We start from the raw sequence: 17989 nt of genomic DNA, 5'->3' as shown, positions 1-17989 counted from the left end.
CTAAGCCCCCACTAACATAAGAGTTAATCTTCTTCTTTCCTATATTATTACATTTCAGAGGCATTTTTATATATTCTATACATCAAAGAGAGGGTGAGAACCACATCAAAGCTGCAGAAATTCATCTTCTGCAAACAAGCAAAGTAAAAAGACCAAAATAGAATCATACAAAGGTCTGTTTCATTGAGCGTCCTGAAGCCTGAAGCTGTGAAAGGTACCTGCTGCTGAAAGTCTGCGTGTTCTGCACTCAATAGCCTCGAATAGTCAAAGAGAGGTTAATCTCTCTACTGCAGACACACCTGTTTTCCATTCAGCCAGAATGTTATCTAAGCATTCCTTCATAGCCACAACACTCAGAAAACCCTGGCCAGACAAAGATGTCTGTGTTTGACATGCCTTCTCTCTCTGGTAGACCCAATAATAATAATACGTATAGACAGACAGACAGACAGAGAGATAGATAGATAGATAGATAGATAGATAGATAGATAGATAGATAGATAGATAGATAGATAGATAGATAGATAGATAGATAGATAGATAGATAGATAGATAGATAGATAGATAGATAGATAGATAGATAGATAGATATGATTCAAGAATGGACATGATTGCATTCCTATCTCACTTTCACACAGACTGTTTATCTGTTGGCAGCTTTTCACTAAAAATAACAAAATGATTGTGATGTTTCTATATGTTCTGCAAAAAAATTATTCATGTATGTGGGGTTAACGTGTCCTGGAAGTGACTATTTCACAACTTCCATAAGGGCAGTTGTGAGCTCTATCTTACATGTTGCATCACAGATCTTATTAATGACTTGCACAGTGATGCAGTAGTTATCACTGTCGCTTCAGAGCAAGAACTATGTAGGCAACACTGAATTAGATTAGGAGTAGATGGACAGATAAACGATAAGATGGCCTATTATGAATACACATTAAGAATACAGAGTTTCCTATACACAAAGCTGTCTTATTGTAACACACGCACAACCCCTGCAGTCAGAAGAACATAAAAGCTGTGCTGTTGTTCTTTTTCAGGTATTAGGTGACTCCACAGAATGCTCAAGGAGGATTTGATAGCCTTGTTTCTATCTTGATGATCTCACCCCCTCTAAAAACTACTTTAGAATTAACATGCTGCTAAACTACAGCTCAAGACACTGTTACCTGAACGATCTGTTCATCTGAGATAACCACCAGAAAAGCTTCAGAACTTAAAACAGTGTAAGACGCTAGAACTGAGAACATTTGACTTTCCTCCAATGTATACCTGAACTGTCTTGCTTTAATTATTGAGAACTGACTGATATCTTGGGCTGTTTAAACAAAGACATGCTTTGAGTCTGATGAGGTGAATGCAACAATGCATAAAAACAACAGAGAAAAAGTTTTATTTCATCACAGATTAAAGACAAGCGCCAAAGGATCTAAATATGTAACCGAGGATGCGGTTTGTCATTTCATTCAAACTGGCAGTACACAAAATGTGCACATAGGAGATGAATCTTAAAACTTTTCTTGATTTTATCACTAATTTAAAACACTTACAGTATGAAGGCAGGTTATACTTTAAAGACTAAACAACATTATAAAAAGAAGAAAGAAAAGAAAGCGCCAGCAGTCCAATATATGACTTGACCCAAGGAGAATTTTACATTGGATACGAGACTTCCATTGAAAAGCATCAGAAAGTTTACTTTTAAAGTGTGACCGGTTACAATGTGTACCAAGTCAGAAACACAGTAGATGGGAACAAATCACCAAATCATTCTCCCTCTGACACCATCACATGCAAATCTGTCCCTGCAGCTTTGCCAACATGCATTTTTTAATAGGATAGAAAATGTCATCTCCAGCATTTTAATTACTGTGATTAATAATATGTATTTTCAGTAACTTTAAATTGTTGCATTTAACTAATATAAAATACCCGTACCTGTTCAATAAATAAAAATGTTCAAAATGAGCATTTAATTAATTAATACTCAAAATTGTGGAACAAGAAAAATGAAGTAAAACAAAACAATCTAAATTTGTATACCTGCAAAAGCTGGGACAGAAAAGTGAGACCAAAGCTTTTTCAGGCTAAAAACATGTTTGTTTGTAATGATTGTGTTTGTCATGTTTAATTTACACGTTTTCACTGGGTTTCATGCAGCCAGAGCTGTGTAGGTGAGCTCACCATCATGACACATGTGTGTATCCATTATCACCACACAAAGCCTCTCCACCTTCATCCTGATGAAATTTTGCCTTGAAGAATCAAGGTGTCTGCTTACAAGCCTTTCCCAGGGATCTGTGACAGTGCCTTTACTCCAGCTTTTTTTGTACCTCTTTGATACCACTGAAAAGAAAAATCCACTCCATAACTGTCCTGTTCATGCCATTACTGAAGTAGGGTTTTTTTTTCCATCCATTTTGCACTAAAAATGATCTCCAATTACTCCAAAACGTCGTGTTGGTAATATCACATCGTCGGCTAAACAGAAGACCCTGGAGGGCTTAAAGGAAGCCCATTTGCTAAATTTTGCATCTCAGAAACTAGAAATTTGAGATTGATCTTTTATACTTTTCTTCAGCCCAGAGTAAGTGTGAAATCCAAGAGAGGGTAGTGGGGTCCTTGACAGCAGCCATGCTTGCTGCTTGTGTCTATGAGAACTGTGACAGGGGTTAGTGTATTCCCATGGGAGCAGAGGCATGGAAAATGAAGACAATGCAGCAGGGAATACAGAGCTCTAAAGAAACTGAGTAAACTGAACAGGCATGAGAAAGTGGGGTCTCTTCTTAGTCCAAGTAACACTTTGACACAGTGTTTTTTTAAATAGTCTAGAGCATCATTTACATTTAGCTAATGGACTGCAAGTACAGCACCACAGACGTTTGGTAAAACTGTCCTCAGTCATTTTCTATCAAGAACCAAAAACCCATTGAAATCAAGTACAACAGGATTTAACAACAAAATGAACTAAGTGAGACATTAATGAAGCACCTCTCTCATCCTGGGAAAAGGACTTTGGATATTTGTCAACCAGTGAGGACCAGTCTTGATGCTACTGAACAGTCCGCTATTACTTTAGAACAGAGGTGGGCAATTCCGGTGTCCCTGCAGGTTTTAGATGCGTCCTTGAACCAACACAGCTGATTTAAATGGCTAAATTAGCTCCTGCAGTTCTCCAGAGGCCTGGTAACGAACTAATCATGTGATTCAGGTGTGTTGACCCAAGGTGAGATCTAAAACCTGCAGGACACCGGCCCTCGGGGCCTGGAATTGCCCACCCCTTCTTTAGGACATGAAGAAATATGCAGGAAATCCAAATATAAAATCTACAAATAAGTAGTTGTGTACCATAAGTTGGAATGGTGCCATATTTCCGCTGTAGCCAGCAGGCACAAAATAGACACAGAGTTGCTGCTAAAGGGAGATAATCAGCAACGGTAAGAAGAAGACTTTAACGTGAGTTTCAAACTCCTACATTTTTCGCCCCCGTGTCACAAGAGCACTACAGAGTTCTTTATTTCTTTGCTTTGGACTTTGAATACATCATTCTAACACATGAATATGCTTTAATCTAAACAATTCCAGTGTAGTTGTGACTGTATGTTTAGGGTCAGTGTCCTGCTGGAAGGTCAACCTCTAGTGTCTCTTTAGTGTCTTTTCTCACTGCCCCTCTTCCCCTCTGTTTTTCTTGAACTTCTCCTGTCTTACTTTCTTATCCCCCAGTCATGTATGTTGTGTTTGTAATAACTTCAAACTTAATAAAATAAAATAAATAAATAATGATAATAATATTTTTTTTTAAAGAAGGTGAACCTCTACTCCAGCCTCAAGTCACAGTATCTAACACGTTTATTGTAGTTAGCTCCACATGACTTTCTGTGTTGCTTGCTGCGCACACTGCAGTTATAGAAATGTTAAATATAAATGTAGAGCCGTTACATGTTAGTTCACACAATGTTGATTTAGCCTATCAGCACCAGATAAATCTGTCTGTAGTTCACATAAGGAGATTTTAAATCCTGAGAGTGCTTTTTCACTTTGAGACACTAACATTTGATTAGAACCAGCATCGACATGGTTAGGCAAGATTGTAACATCATAACATTACATTTCAGTACAGAATTTTGATTGTTGCACAAATGGCTTCTAAAATGATATTTAGGAGTGGTGCTCAAGAAAAAAGGAAATCGGACATAGAAAAAATAAGACGGGACAAAGGTATGTAATACTTACTGACTCTTATTCATTTGACAGTTGAATTTCTGACACCAGAGCTTAGTTTGTAAATGTAATATTTAATCTAACCTACTGGCTAAACATAATAGATTTAGATGATGACTCTGAAGGCATTTCTCAGAGCATGCTTCATTTTGTCAGCTACCCAAAGAGTGATTGTAAACAGAATTAACAACCAAATAACCTATTTAACTGTATCCTTTTAAATCGTGTGTGTGTGTGTGTGTGTGTGTGTGTGTGTGTGTGTGTGTGTGTGTGTGTGTGTGTGTGTGTGTGTGTAAGAATCATGCCTTTGTCGTGGGTTCAACTTCCGACCGCGTCATGAACACTGACCTTAACTGAGGCAGATGAGGCCTGCAGTTCTGGATGTTGTTCTGGGGTCTTTGATGAGTCGTCGCTGCACTCTTGGGGTAATTTTGGTCAGCCGGTTACTCCTGGGAATGTTCACCACTGTTCCTTGTTTTCACTATTTGTGGATAATGGCCTTCTAACCTTTTCCAGACTGAGCGATCTCAATTACTTTGTTTCTCATTTGTTCCTGATGTTCCTTGGATCACGATGTGATGTCTGGCTTTAGAGGATATTTTGGTCTATTCCACTTTGTCAGGCAAGACACAAGTTTTCCAGCAATGAGTAGTTTGGATTTGGAGCACATGTGCAATGGCAGAAAACCAATCTCAGTGTGCTAACTAAACGGAAGCTCATACAGAAGCCAGAGGGAAACATTTGCGGTACAATAAATTAGGGTTCTTTAACCCTAGAACTAACTTGCTTCAGCACTGGACAGCTATGCCTAGTGTGAGTAGGTAGAGTGGGCTCCCACTCTTGACATTTTTGGCAAAATGTCTCTTTTTATGTAAGAGACACTATCAAAGGGGATTTTCAGGGTTTTTTGGAAAGATGTCTTATCCTACATCAGGATAACAACATAAACTCTTCTATATTTGTAATTAATTGAATTCTTTTATGGGCCAAATGTCATATTCACAAATGTTCTGAACAGAAAACCGCACTTCCTTACTTTCATGATGGAATTCCATAACTATCACTTATGACATTATCAGACTTTCCTCTAATCATAAAGCAGTTAGAACATTATTGTTATTCTCTCAATAAAATATTCAAAACAGTGCTTAAAACAAAAGGAAGAAGAAGAAGAAAATAAATTGTGGTTGCTTTTTTAATTTTCTTTCTTGCCTCCCTGACACATCTAGATTTCCTTCTTCTGTTCTCAAGTTCTGAAACGATTTTCTACAGTATATGTTTTATGTCATCTTTGTTCTGCTAAGGTAGCTACCGCTCTTGTACTTTGTTCTTTTGTTAAAGTTTTAAAAAAAGAAGAAGGATGCAGCCCCTGGACACAGCTAATAACACCACTCTGTGTTGTAACAGAAACAGCAAGTGATACCAGAAAAAGCCAACATCAAGTGAGAGCGCCACCCAAAGGAGTATGAGTGTTTAGGAATGTTATCATGACCTCTGTACATATGACATATTTCAGGACATTTAGTAGCAAGTGAGCATAACTGTCTTTGGTTTTTGGCAATGCACTCCGTCCTGCGTGTATACTGCTTTCCCTCTACACATTGTAACTGCAATCCTTTAAGAGTGGATTTAACAGAGACATTTTCACTTGTCACCACCATTCTGTAAGAATTTATTTAATATCATGCTTCTTAAGGATGATTTTATCTTAAAAACATAAAACAAAGAGGGAAACAAAAGGATTTCTGGGCTTAAAGGCCAACATTTGAAAGGTGGGGGAAAAGAAAAACTAAGAAAAATAGACAGTAGAACAATGTTGCTGGTTCTGCTGCACTATTTGGATGGTTGGGTCAGAATTTGGCATTAAACAATATGAAAGTAGAGGATACATCCTCCCTTTAATCAATGGTTCACGCTTGTGTTGGTGGTGTAATGGTGTGGGTGGCCCTTAGTACAAACTAGGCATTGTTTAAATGCCACAGTATATTTGAGTATTATTGTTGACTGTGTCTGTCCCTTTACACCCACTGTGTACCCACGGGGTGGCTCAGGAGGTAGTGCAGGCATAGTCATCTGCTAATCTGTGGTTTAATCGCTGACTGCCTCAGATACTGAACCCCAAATAGACTTTGGTCAACAGGCTTTACAAAGGGGTTACATATAAAATGTTAAAATTACATCTTTTTCAACTATCTTTACAACTCTGCCTTATTGTACTTACATTACAACCAAATCCATCCTTTTTGTCCACTTAAAACATGTTTACAGAACTATTGTTAGATTTCTTGCAATATTTGCTGTCTTCTTGGCCAGATTACTCTAAAAAACACATTTTTAATGTCATCAAGCTTTTTTAACTGCATAAATAGAGGACATATAAAAGTCACTCCCCAAAACCGACGGCTTCTACGCTGTTACAGGGATGTTGTTTGTGGCTCACGATGACTTTTTCATTCACGAGGGACACATTTGACATATGTTTCACATATTATAGACCAACAAGTTATGTATAGCAGTTTAAATCCGAGCAGACGATCACTTTTTGGCACGACACCGGCGCTATCACGATGTACTTGCCCGGTGAGGTTTTCAGCGAGTCATTTGAGTTTGACTGGTCCTGCAGCGCCATCTGATGGTCATATAAGTTTATGATCGCTGAGTGGCTGCTCGGGCCACCTGCGCAGAAGAAGTGCGGAACGACTAGAACCACGTATCATGTGTCTGCGAGTGTTACATTCTGAGGTGATGAGATCTGACTTTAGTCTTATAATATCTAATAGGACAGTTTGTCAGCTGCTGCTCGCCGGTCAGCAGATGATCTTGTTACTGGCATTACTCGTATGTATTTTCACTTTCTCCCGTTGTTGTCCTGCCGGAACGCTGTGTGTGTTTGGCGTGCGTGCATTTGACGGCTCAGTGTGACCCAGCAACGCTTGTGCTGTTTTCAAGCGAAGCGTCGTTGGTGAATTATGAAGCTAAATGGCTCCTGACAACAATCTTTCTGGAATATTTTGAGAGGAAATTGCAGAACTTCTCTTTAGCCAATCGGTGGATCGGATATCCTGCCCCCCGTCCCTTACTGAGTCACATGTGGACTAGGAGTCAAGTTTAAAAAAAAAACATAAGACTACACGCAAACTGGAATTTTAATCCTTCATAATAAAAGCATGGCATTTCAGCCTGGAATTAACAGACCACGTGCATCCTTATTATACGATTAACACACAACTGATTGTAACTAGAGACGTTGTTACATGATGTTTATACCCCAGATGAAGATACTTCAGGCGTCCATCAAAGGTTTACAGTGTTTTGTAGGTGAGGCTGGACACTGAGAAAAGAGATAAGGATTTGGCTCCCCATTGGTTAGGGAGAGAGCTCGAGTTGTAAAGGGTGCAGCAGGTTAAGACAGATTGAACTGTACCAACTGTGAAGTGAAGACTGTGTTGAGAAGATGGAAGGAGTACTTTAAGGACCTGATGAATGTGCACTGAAGAAAATCAGAATCAGAGAATCAAAGAGACTTTATTAATACCAGAGCATGCATACAACAAACGTGTTGAAACAGAGGCATAGATAGATAAATATTAAGATAAATATAGGTATAGATACATATAGAGATACAGGTATAAATATAATACAAAAGGACACAAATATGTGTGCAAATATATGTCATGGTGTAACACTGAAGGCAGGAGGCAAAGAGGAGAACCACAGAGATGATTGGTGGATGTAGTGAAGGAGAAGATGCAGAGGGTTGGTGTGACGGAGGAGGATGCTGGGGACATTTTCAGATGAAGGTAGATGATCCGCTGTGGTGAAGAAGAAGTTAGATTGTAGGCTGCATCCCAATTTCCCTCAAAATACCGATGTCTATCTATCTCACGGTCGGTGTTTATGTGACTTTATTTTGAAGGGTCGATATGTGACTTCCTCTGCACTCAGGTGTTGGTTGTAAGCCTCTTTTTTCCTCGCAGGTTGGACCGATCATCTATTGCTGCGGACTAGCGGAATAAGTAGCTCAGTGGGTCTTTGTCCGGGTTTTATTTCTTGTGTCGAGATATTTATGTAAACATCAGTTTCAAGGATTTATTGTGTTTATTTGCTGGTGAACATGGGCTGCGCTGGATTTACCTGCTCCAAGCACTCCCTGTGTGCGCTCAACATCCTCTATGTTGTGAGTATCCACATCACAGCTTACCATATGGATAATTAAAGTGCCGTGTTCATCAATACAGATAGCATTTTATCACCCTCAGAGTGTGTAAATGGAGTGTAGGACACGTCCACTTTTACAAAATCCACTGATGAGGTCAGACGCTGCTCTAATCAATTATTCACTGTGGTAGGTAGGATCAGGTGGCCGCTCCATCCATCGGATGAACCGAATAAGAGACGAGGAGTTTAGAAAAGCGCCCGATTTTCTTTTTAAAATGGGAGGATCTACAGTTTCCACCTTTAACTGTGCGCTTGTTTTTTGGGGCGGGGGGTTGTCACTTTAGAGGTCGCCCTTACTGTGGAAGCCTTTCCTGCAGGCTTTGATAGCTCTTATCATGTCTGCTTTGGATTAAGGTGTGTATCTGACGCTTAGCTACACACTGGACCTGGAGCCTTGCAGTCCTTTAAAGAAGGCGCTCCATAGCACCCTTGGTTCTGTAAGGGTGCAGGAGGTACTAATGATTTCACAGTGAGGTAATCTGCCGTATCTGACACTGCAACTTTCGTATTATATCATCGTATCAGTCTGACATGTTGGCCTTTGCTTCTTGTTTAATCTCTCTTTATGTAAGTGTAGTACAAAATTGTTGCTTATCATGTAAAAGTCGAGAGGATAAGATATGCACATGCAGTTCAGCTCACATTTAATAAAGAAGACGAAAATGCTCTTATTATCACTCTTTTTTTTAAGTAATAAAGAAGCAACATGTATCCATTCCCACAACTAGTGCTTAAAGCCATCCAGCAGCGCAAAATTTGTGAATGTTTTTTGTGACAAAGAAGTATCTGTTCCAATCACTCTATCAGAGAAAAATCAGTTTTATAATTTTATAATAATATGCTGATTCTAGCCCCCTAACTTCTTGTACGATGACAAGTCAAGTCATCCCAGCAAAATGTCCCTAAAACATAACAATGCTACTGGATTTGCTCACACAATCACATCAAGGATTGATATTTTTCCTCATCCACATAAATCGTTCTATGCTACTGACTGAATATTTTTACTTTTTAAAATTAGTTACCATGTGCATGTGATGAAGGAAGACGCACATTTAAACTATTCTGAACTTGATTTATGCTACACTGCTGACACCGTGTGTCACCACTTCAGACAAAGATTCCTTGGCTGCTGGTTCATGAGCCACTCAGATTGTTTGTGGTCAAAGTCAATGCAGACAGCACATGCTGGACAATACAATAAAGTTCTCTTATAACCTAAAGCAGAATTTCAATAATTAACCCACGTGTGATAGTGTGGATACTTATATGGCTGATTTTTGTTTTTTAAGCTGCCTGCTGCAGTTGATTTCACATGTTCAATTTAGCAGATGTGGAAGTAGCTATATTCAATCCACTTATCCAAATAAGACCTATCACAGCTGCCATAGTGCAGGGTGCACCCAGTCTGCAGATTGCCAGTCTGTAGCAGAGCTAACACCATTCAACCTCACATTCACATCTATGGGCAATTTAGAATCAGCAATTAACCAAACCTGTGTAACTGCATGTTTTTGGACTGTGGGAGGAAGCATGTAAAGAAACCATGTAGACATGGGGAGAACATGCAAACTCCTTACAGAACAGCCCTGGCCAGCTGATAGAATAAAAAATGATGTTTAACTTTTTGCACAAAGTGTCATTTCCACACTCAGCCAGTATGTCTGTCCTGCAGATGGTCAGTCTCCTGATGATTGGCATCGCAGCATGGGGAAAGTGGTTTGGTCTGGTCTCCAGTTTCCAGGTGGTGGGAGGCATCATTGGTGTGGGTGTCTTTCTCTTCTTTGTGGCTCTGGCTGGCCTCATTGGGGCAATGAAGCATCACCAAGTCCTGCTCTTCTTTGTATCCTTCACAAACTCATCCTATGACTGTTCTTTCTCTACTTTCATTCACAACTTATATAAAATGTCATTCAGTAATACAAATTCAATCCTTTTTCTACATATATAGTTCCAGTAGTGCCAGTTCACGGCAACAGTCATCTCAAGATGCTTGAAGATAATGTAAGGTAAAGACTAGAGCAGGGCGATATGGCCAAAAATATTTATCACGATATATATTTGAAAATTTGCGATAACGATATAACCGACGATATAATTGATGCGAGACAAAATACAACTCCACAACATTACTAGCGCAAAAAGACAACCTTCCATTTATTTTCACTTAAACAAGAAGCTGGTTTTTATGTACATTAAAGCTTTATAAAAATGTAACAGTGCAAATGCAAATTCCTTGCTGAAAGTTTAACCAAAAGGCATTTCCAGTAGAAATGGGCTGACATATCCTGAGCATAACCATGTATAATATCCACTGAAGTTAAAAAGAGGTGCTTTGCAACATTAAACTGCAGTGTGCAGTACGCATTTTTCGGACCATAAGGTGCACGGGATTATAAGGCACATTAAGCGAAACAAAGCAGTCAGATAAATCAAACTTTATTAAACTCATTCTTCTTGCTTCCTCCACTTCTGTACCATTGATTCATTAATGTTGAATTCTCTGGCAGCTGCTCTATTCCCATGTTGTTGCAGTATATTAAAGACTAACCTCGTATTGTGGATGGATTATCTCAGTTGTTCTCCTGACTGAAGTTTGGTCCGTTTACAGCATCCTGCCATGCGATTGCATTTGTCTCTAACCATGAAGAACCTTCACGTTAACTTTTATAAGTGGAAAAGTGTTAGTGTTCGTCCTCCAGCTTCACTGTTTATGTTATGCTAACATAGCTGTGTCGCTAGCGATCACGTAGCACATAATTATATACCAGCTAGCCCAACTTCAGTAACCCTACAAACGTCACTGCTGTTTAGTTTCCTGTCTTAATTTATGTTGGAAGTGATAGCAGAGCTGTACGTTTGATTTTTTTTCAGAAATCTCTCAGTCAGAACATGCTATATCATGCTTAGGTAACTAGCGAAACTAGCGAGCTAACTTCCGCTAGCTTCCTGCTAACGTCTAACTCCGTTAAATGTAATAACTTTAGTTTTCATGGATGCCTGGAAGTTAAACTTCATAGTTACTACTGGTAAAGCAGCAATGCTGATCGTTTTATTAAAGATGAAAGAATTTAGACAGTTTTTAACTCTTAGTGATGCTGCAGTGTTGTTTGACCTGAAGAATACGGAGTTTAGGACCCAGATTACTCCCAGATTTAAGAGCATCTTAGTCCGACAAATAACGACGGCCGCTTGCATGTTCTGCAAAAAAATGTGCTTTGTTGTGTATCTGACGGACAAACACCAAACCAGTTCCACATCACGGAAGTTGCACCATTTTTACAAACCAATTCTGGTTCATCTGTTTCACTCAACAATCGGCCATGTGCGTATGAAAACAAAGGCACTGCGCATGCGCGTTTTACTCCCATTCTATCGCGATATTTCATTTTCCTATCGTTGCCTAACATTATACCGGTATTACCGTGAACGGTATAATATGGCCCAGCCCTTTTAAAGACCTACAATAAAGGGAGGACCCCAACAATCAAACAATCCCGTTTAACCAAGCTCTTGGTGACAGGAGACCTCCAGCAGAACCTGGTCGGGGGCATGTTGGTGGGGTGCATAAAGAAACAACGACAAAATAGAAACTGTGTATAATAATATTGTTGGTTTGTCTTCTGTGGTCGTTGTTTTGTGGTATCATTGAATTTGTGCTAATTTAAAAAATCTAAAAATAATTCTGTAATATTTAGATTCAGATGTTTAATTAGTTGCTAAGTGACCAGAACTTCCCAGAATAAAAGAAAAGAACATTTACAGTTAAAATGTTTAGAGCTGTCTTTGTTGGTGCCGAGCATCTTTGTCCTGTTTCTGACCAGCACACTGTTGTTTATCTCCTACAATATGCTGTCTTAACATTACTGTTTTGGAAAATTCATTACATATTAATGTATTTATGTGGAAGAAGATACCGAGCTGGACTGTATTTCACAGACAACCTTGCACACAGACTCTATTTTCTTACTATTAGCAGATATGTTTCTATAAATGAGCTCTTCCAACTGCTTATGTAGTGCTTCAGTAACACTGACTATCAGCAGTATTATGCATGTCCAATGTCTGCAATGTGTCCACTGTTGTTGTTCTTTGACAGTGAAGCTCAGTACATGATCATCCTGTTCATGGTATTTATTGTACAGTTTTCTGTTTCCAGCGCTTGTCTGGCTGTCAACAGAGAGCAACAGGTACGAGCTTTGGTTTCTCCACAGAGTGCCGAGCAGCACAAATGATAACTATGCAGCTTGCTCTCTGTTGCACATTAATTTGTTATTACTTGACTTTATATCCAGTACAGTTAGACAACTCACATTTTAAAAAGTTTCATCAGAGCTGTTGAGCAAACATCCATACAGGTGGATGCAGGGAAGGTGGAGGCCTTGAACAAGCAGGCAGCAGTGTCAGACAGTACCGTCTCGTTCTTCCACCTGATAGTTTGAGACAAAACTCTCCTTGCAGCTTTGTGAAAACCCCACATATGATATATCGTTTTGTGCAGCTTGTTTGGGAATAGAGTGCTGTGACGTTTGGTAGCAATTTGTTGCACAGTTTTTGCAAAATTCCTAAAAAATCTACAGAATTTTCGCCTATTCGTTTGAACGGGAACGCGTCCAAAAAAGAAAGAAAGTGTGTGTAATAGGAGGAAGAAATCAAATTATATTATATAAAAGAAATTTAAATAAGTGTAAATTGTGGTCAGTAAACACTAATAATATTACTTCAATGGGAATCATATTTTATAGATATTATCAGTAAATAACACATAAAAAGTGAAAGTAGATTTTACCTAAAACCTGCCTCTCCAAAAGTAGCTAACGCACAGCTTAAATGAAGGTCGTATCTTTTTTCTCTGGAAGTTTTGTTTCAGCATGACATTTTTTGGCCACTACATTTTAATATAAGTGGAGATACTATAAGGATTATTACTGATAAATAAAAAAAATAAAAGCTTAAATATAAAAGTGAACCAGTGTGGCTTCTGTGATTAAAACTCTAAGCTTGTCAGGCTGCACAGACTATGTGCTCATTAAGTCATTTAAGCAGAACCTCTTAATGTGAAAATACTGACAGATGATGACAGATGTAATGCTTCATGTTCCTTCTAACACTGTGCTCAAGGATCACCTGCTGGAGGTGGGCTGGAACAACTCTGAGAGCACCCAGAGAGATGTGGAGAAGAGCCTCAACTGCTGTGGCTTCAAACATGTCGACCCTAACAGCATGTGTGATGCTGTGAGTTTGGATCCAGTCTTTTCCAAGTGTTTCCTGTTCCCCGTTACATGTCACATATCTCAGTATGTGCGAAGAGGCTGATGATGGTTCTGTTTTTTTAATGTACAATAAAATTGAACACATCACAAATTTTCAAGTAAATATATTTCTAAAGTTTAGGTTGAAAGAAATTCTCACCATGTGTTGATAACAACCCACCCACTTCACACATGCAATGAAATCAAACCATAGACACATAAATTGTGTGATTACATTATGTGTGATAATAAAAAACTTTGTTGAAAAAATGAAGAAAGGGAGGTGCAAATAGGGTTCAGGCCCAGCTGATGGTCGATTTAAAGGGGTCTCAAAAAACATGATGGGTAAAACCAGTGAGCTCTCACAAGACCCTTGGAACTTTATTGTTGCAAAAATGTTGCTGGCACTGGCTCAGAGGAATATTACTGAAGATCCCAGTGAGCACCATTGGGACCATAATCCAGAAGTGGAAAGAACATCGTTTTATGATAAACTGACAACGACCACAACCTTGCTCCTTGCAAGGTTTCAGACAGAGGAGTGAAAAGAATTATCAAAGTTGTCCAAGAGCCAAGGAACAGTTGTGGATAATGCGATTGTTTTGCCCCATTAGCTCCAGGTGTTGTACCGTCCACGGGAGCGCGTAGCTGCTTAAAGCTGTAGCGCCCAGATTACTTACAGCTACTTCCGTGCAAGCGGTAACCTGAACACAGCTTCAATCATCTGTTTGTTGAAAAATGGTAACGCGAGCGCACCACATTTTCTTGTTAGTAACGGTAACGGCGTTGTAATGATAGGAATAGTAATTAGTTAGATTACTCATTACTGAAAAAAGTAACGCCGTTAGCAACGCCGTTACTTGTAACGCCGTTATTCCCATCACTGGTTGAGAGTGAGCTCCCTTGGTCTTGTTTGAAAAGTAACAGCAGTAAAGTTAATTTGAAATAATGACTCTACTGTCAGAAGCATTGGTGCGATTTTTAAACATGTGCTGTGTCTCTTGCAGGCTTGTTTCCCCAACAGCTTCTGTTCGCCTTGTGCAGACCAGATTAAGGAACATGCTGGAGATATTCTCCGATTTGTAGGAGGAATTGGCCTCTTTTTCAGCTTCACTGAGGTGAGCCATTACAGCCCAGACATGCCCTGTGTTTCAGTAACATACCGACGATTTGTCACGTCCCAAGATGAAAGGTACCATTCCGCGTCCTTATGAGACGCTTCGGAATCTCAATTGAATCCAATAGAATGCCGGTCGTGGCAATAACACACGCTCAGAGCAGAAGCTCCAGCCGTCCATTCCAACCCTAACCTTAACCATTACCTTAACCCTAACCTTAACCATTACCTTAACCATTACCTTAACCCTAACCTTAACCATTACCTTAACCCTAACCTTAACCATTACCTTAACCATTACCTTAACCATTACCTTAACCATAACGTTGGCCCTATCAGATGGTGTTTTCCAAAGTGATTCATGATCAGAACATAAAACACATTTATATGTATAGATTCATTCCAAACGGCTCTCATACCTCCCAACGCGTAACATACCGCCGATTTGTCACATGGCGTCGGTATGTTGGTATGTTGGTATGAGAGCGTGCTGATATTTCAGACCGGTAACAGTGCCTACAGCAGGCTGCCTACATGTGCCCCATGGTACCACCACCAACTTGTATGGAATACAAACCAGAAACTCAAATTATATTAAAAGTTAGTCTGTTGTAGAAAATGTCATTTGGGCTTCCACTTCTGGACTTTCTCTAGTATATCAATAAGATCCTGTTTTAGTTACATTTTACTAAGTGTTTCAGTCTGTCATCTTCTTTCAGCTTCATATTTCATTTTCTGTGATTGAATCTTTTCCACAATAGTCATATTTTTCTGTATGGTGATTCCTATCTTTAAGGTTGGGCGACTGGACGAATATATCGACTATCGACGTAGGCTGAGCCTTTCACCAATCGTTTTTACAAGAGCGATTTATTCATTTATTTGCCCACGAGTAAGTTTGCTAATAATGTTGACTGAAGCTAAGAGAAGCAGCCAATGGAAAAATAATTGGGCTGTTTTGACGGCACCGTCTTCCAGCTGTGAGCAAATGCACCGACCTCAGAGTGCGCCCAAATGTAGCGATTCATTTATTCAAACTCATAACAGAAAGCAAGGCAGAAGCCCATGTTCAGAAAAAATAAAAACATTTGATTTAAATGGGAAACAAAGAGAAAGTGGCTTCTTTTTCCACTATAACCGTGTTTACAAGCTGTTCCAGTGTTTATCCGTCGCACACACTCACCCAAACAATAAATGCAAGCTCAAACAAAAACTACGTTAAAAATCAAAATGTCTCTTCCAGCGAACATTAAAAAATCTCCATCGTAAAGTTAAGTGTTCTTTGTAATTTAGCGCATCTCAAATAAATACATTTGAAAAAAATCCAAAAGTAGCTACTGAAACAAACAAGAAAAGAAGGTAAAATATTCCCTCAAACAAAACTTATAAATTCTAAATGTGCAAATCAGTCCGTGCATGATTGCATTGCTCCACCCATCAGAAATTCTGCACCTGCGCAAAGATATCGTCGGTTATTGGACTGATGATTATCGGTTGGAAGATTTTTACGTATCGCCCAACCTCACTGCATACAACTCGTTAGTGTAAAACTCTCAAACCCAGACCTTAAAGCAGATGACTCGTAAGCTGGAGAGGAAATGGCGTGTCGCTACTTTAGAAGATCATCATTTAGCCTCGAGAAATAGTTTGTTGCTCTATTTTAAAAGAGCTCTCTATAAAGCTTATTTTCTTCAATCAGTGATTAAAGGAAATAAGAACAACCCCAGGTTTCTGTTCACTGTAGCCAGGCTGACAAACAGTCAGCTCTGTTAACTACTAATGAGTCATTAGACAGAAAAGGGAATTCAGAAGGATTTGTTTGTAAAAGAGGAACATGGAGGAGGCTTTTTCGCAGGTGATATCATTACATAGCAAACGTTTAATATGGGCTTCACTGTTTCCCTTGTTTGGACCAACAAAGACAGAGGATTCATTTTCAGCATGGAAGGGAAAACAGCTGTTTGTACATTAGTGACGGGAAAGTATTTAAAACATTTGAACAAATAAGAAAATAATTGAAATGACAAAATAATGACTTGGTTAATGTTTTTTCTAAGATGAAGAACGGTGTTGAAGTAGAGTACAAAAAATGTACAGAATATAAAATAATAATAAAATATAATAATAAAGATTAGGCTAACAATACTGTGTAATCAGCATTCACGCTAATAATTAATGAATAAGGTCACATGGATGGAAGCCTGACAGCATTTCGATTGTCAGACCAACTTTGACTCAGACCTCCTTCAGTGAGTTTGTCCAGAAAACATGGCAACATTTCTACATAAATAATTGTGGATTTAAAATCATTCTCATGACGTAGTGTGTTTGAAACAATTCATTACATAGTATTGACTGACATAAGGAAACTTTTAACTTAGTGCTGTGTGTTTGTGTCAGATCTTGGGAGTGTGGCTCACATATTGCTACAGGAACCAGAAGGACCCACGAGCCAACCCTAGTGCTTTCCTGTGAGACAGCCAAAGCTCCACTGACCAACATCCAATCACCTCATCCCCAAACGACCTCTATGGACGTTCTGACTTGTGCATTTTGACTGATCACTGCAGTAAACCTGATGTGTTTCGTTTTCAAGAGCTAAGTTATGTGTGAGGAGCGGCGAACATGCTGCCTTCAGCATGACATTCCTGCAAAATACAGATACAGTTAGTACACTGTGAAATAAAAAGAAGGAATGCTGATCTGCTATATAATCCAGAAGTATTTACACACCCTGGCTGAGAGTTAACTCTGAACACTTTTTTGTCATTTTGTTTCTTTTATAAAAGCAGTCGATTCCACTGGAAGCAATAATATCACCCACTTCTCTGCACACTGACATTACAGATTCTGATGTTTTACCATGTGTAGAAATGTGAACGTGTGACGAGCGGCTTTGTTTGTAACCTGCAGATGTTTCGCATATTTGAAAGTAAGTGTGTGCCTATGAGTTTTTCTCTGTTTGCTGTGGATTTGCCCTTTTGCATGACTCTGTCCATTAAAATGTGGGCTACTGTATAAAAAACTGCAACTATCTGTAAGCAGTTCCTCTGAGCCTTTGTACTGGAAACCACACTATGATACTAATCTAATAAAAAGAATCAGTGTCTTCATCACATGCTTTCTGTGTCTGATACATAAAATGTATGAAATGTAGACATTAGAAAAGATATTT

The 17989-nt window shown here is 39.1% G+C and overlaps 1 protein-coding gene across 2 annotated transcripts; it reads left to right on the top strand.

Annotated features, from left to right (window-relative positions):
- The first annotated feature begins 6951 nt into the window (after positions 1-6951).
- On the top strand, positions 6952-17930 carry tspan13b (tetraspanin 13b). 2 transcript variants are annotated; one of them, XM_023154061.3, is made up of 7 exons: positions 6952-6969; positions 8205-8404; positions 10121-10288; positions 12555-12635; positions 13567-13680; positions 14705-14815; positions 17215-17930. In XM_023154061.3, exons 2-7 carry the CDS (start codon positions 8342-8344, stop codon positions 17287-17289), a joined length of 612 nt encoding a protein of 203 aa, XP_023009829.1. In that variant the 5' UTR covers positions 6952-6969; positions 8205-8341; the 3' UTR covers positions 17290-17930. The 2 variants fall into 2 exon arrangements, with proteins under 2 accessions (XP_023009829.1, XP_004561009.1); XM_004560952.3 differs by lacking the exon at positions 6952-6969 and adding an exon at positions 7048-7065.
- Positions 17931-17989: the final 59 nt, after the last annotated feature.

Source organism: Maylandia zebra, linkage group LG22 (genome assembly GCF_041146795.1).
Source record: "Maylandia zebra isolate NMK-2024a linkage group LG22, Mzebra_GT3a, whole genome shotgun sequence".
Taxonomy (NCBI): Eukaryota; Metazoa; Chordata; class Actinopteri; order Cichliformes; family Cichlidae; genus Maylandia; species Maylandia zebra.
The sequence above is the reverse complement of the archived record's forward strand: the minus strand, read 5'-3'. Positions and strand labels throughout refer to the sequence as shown.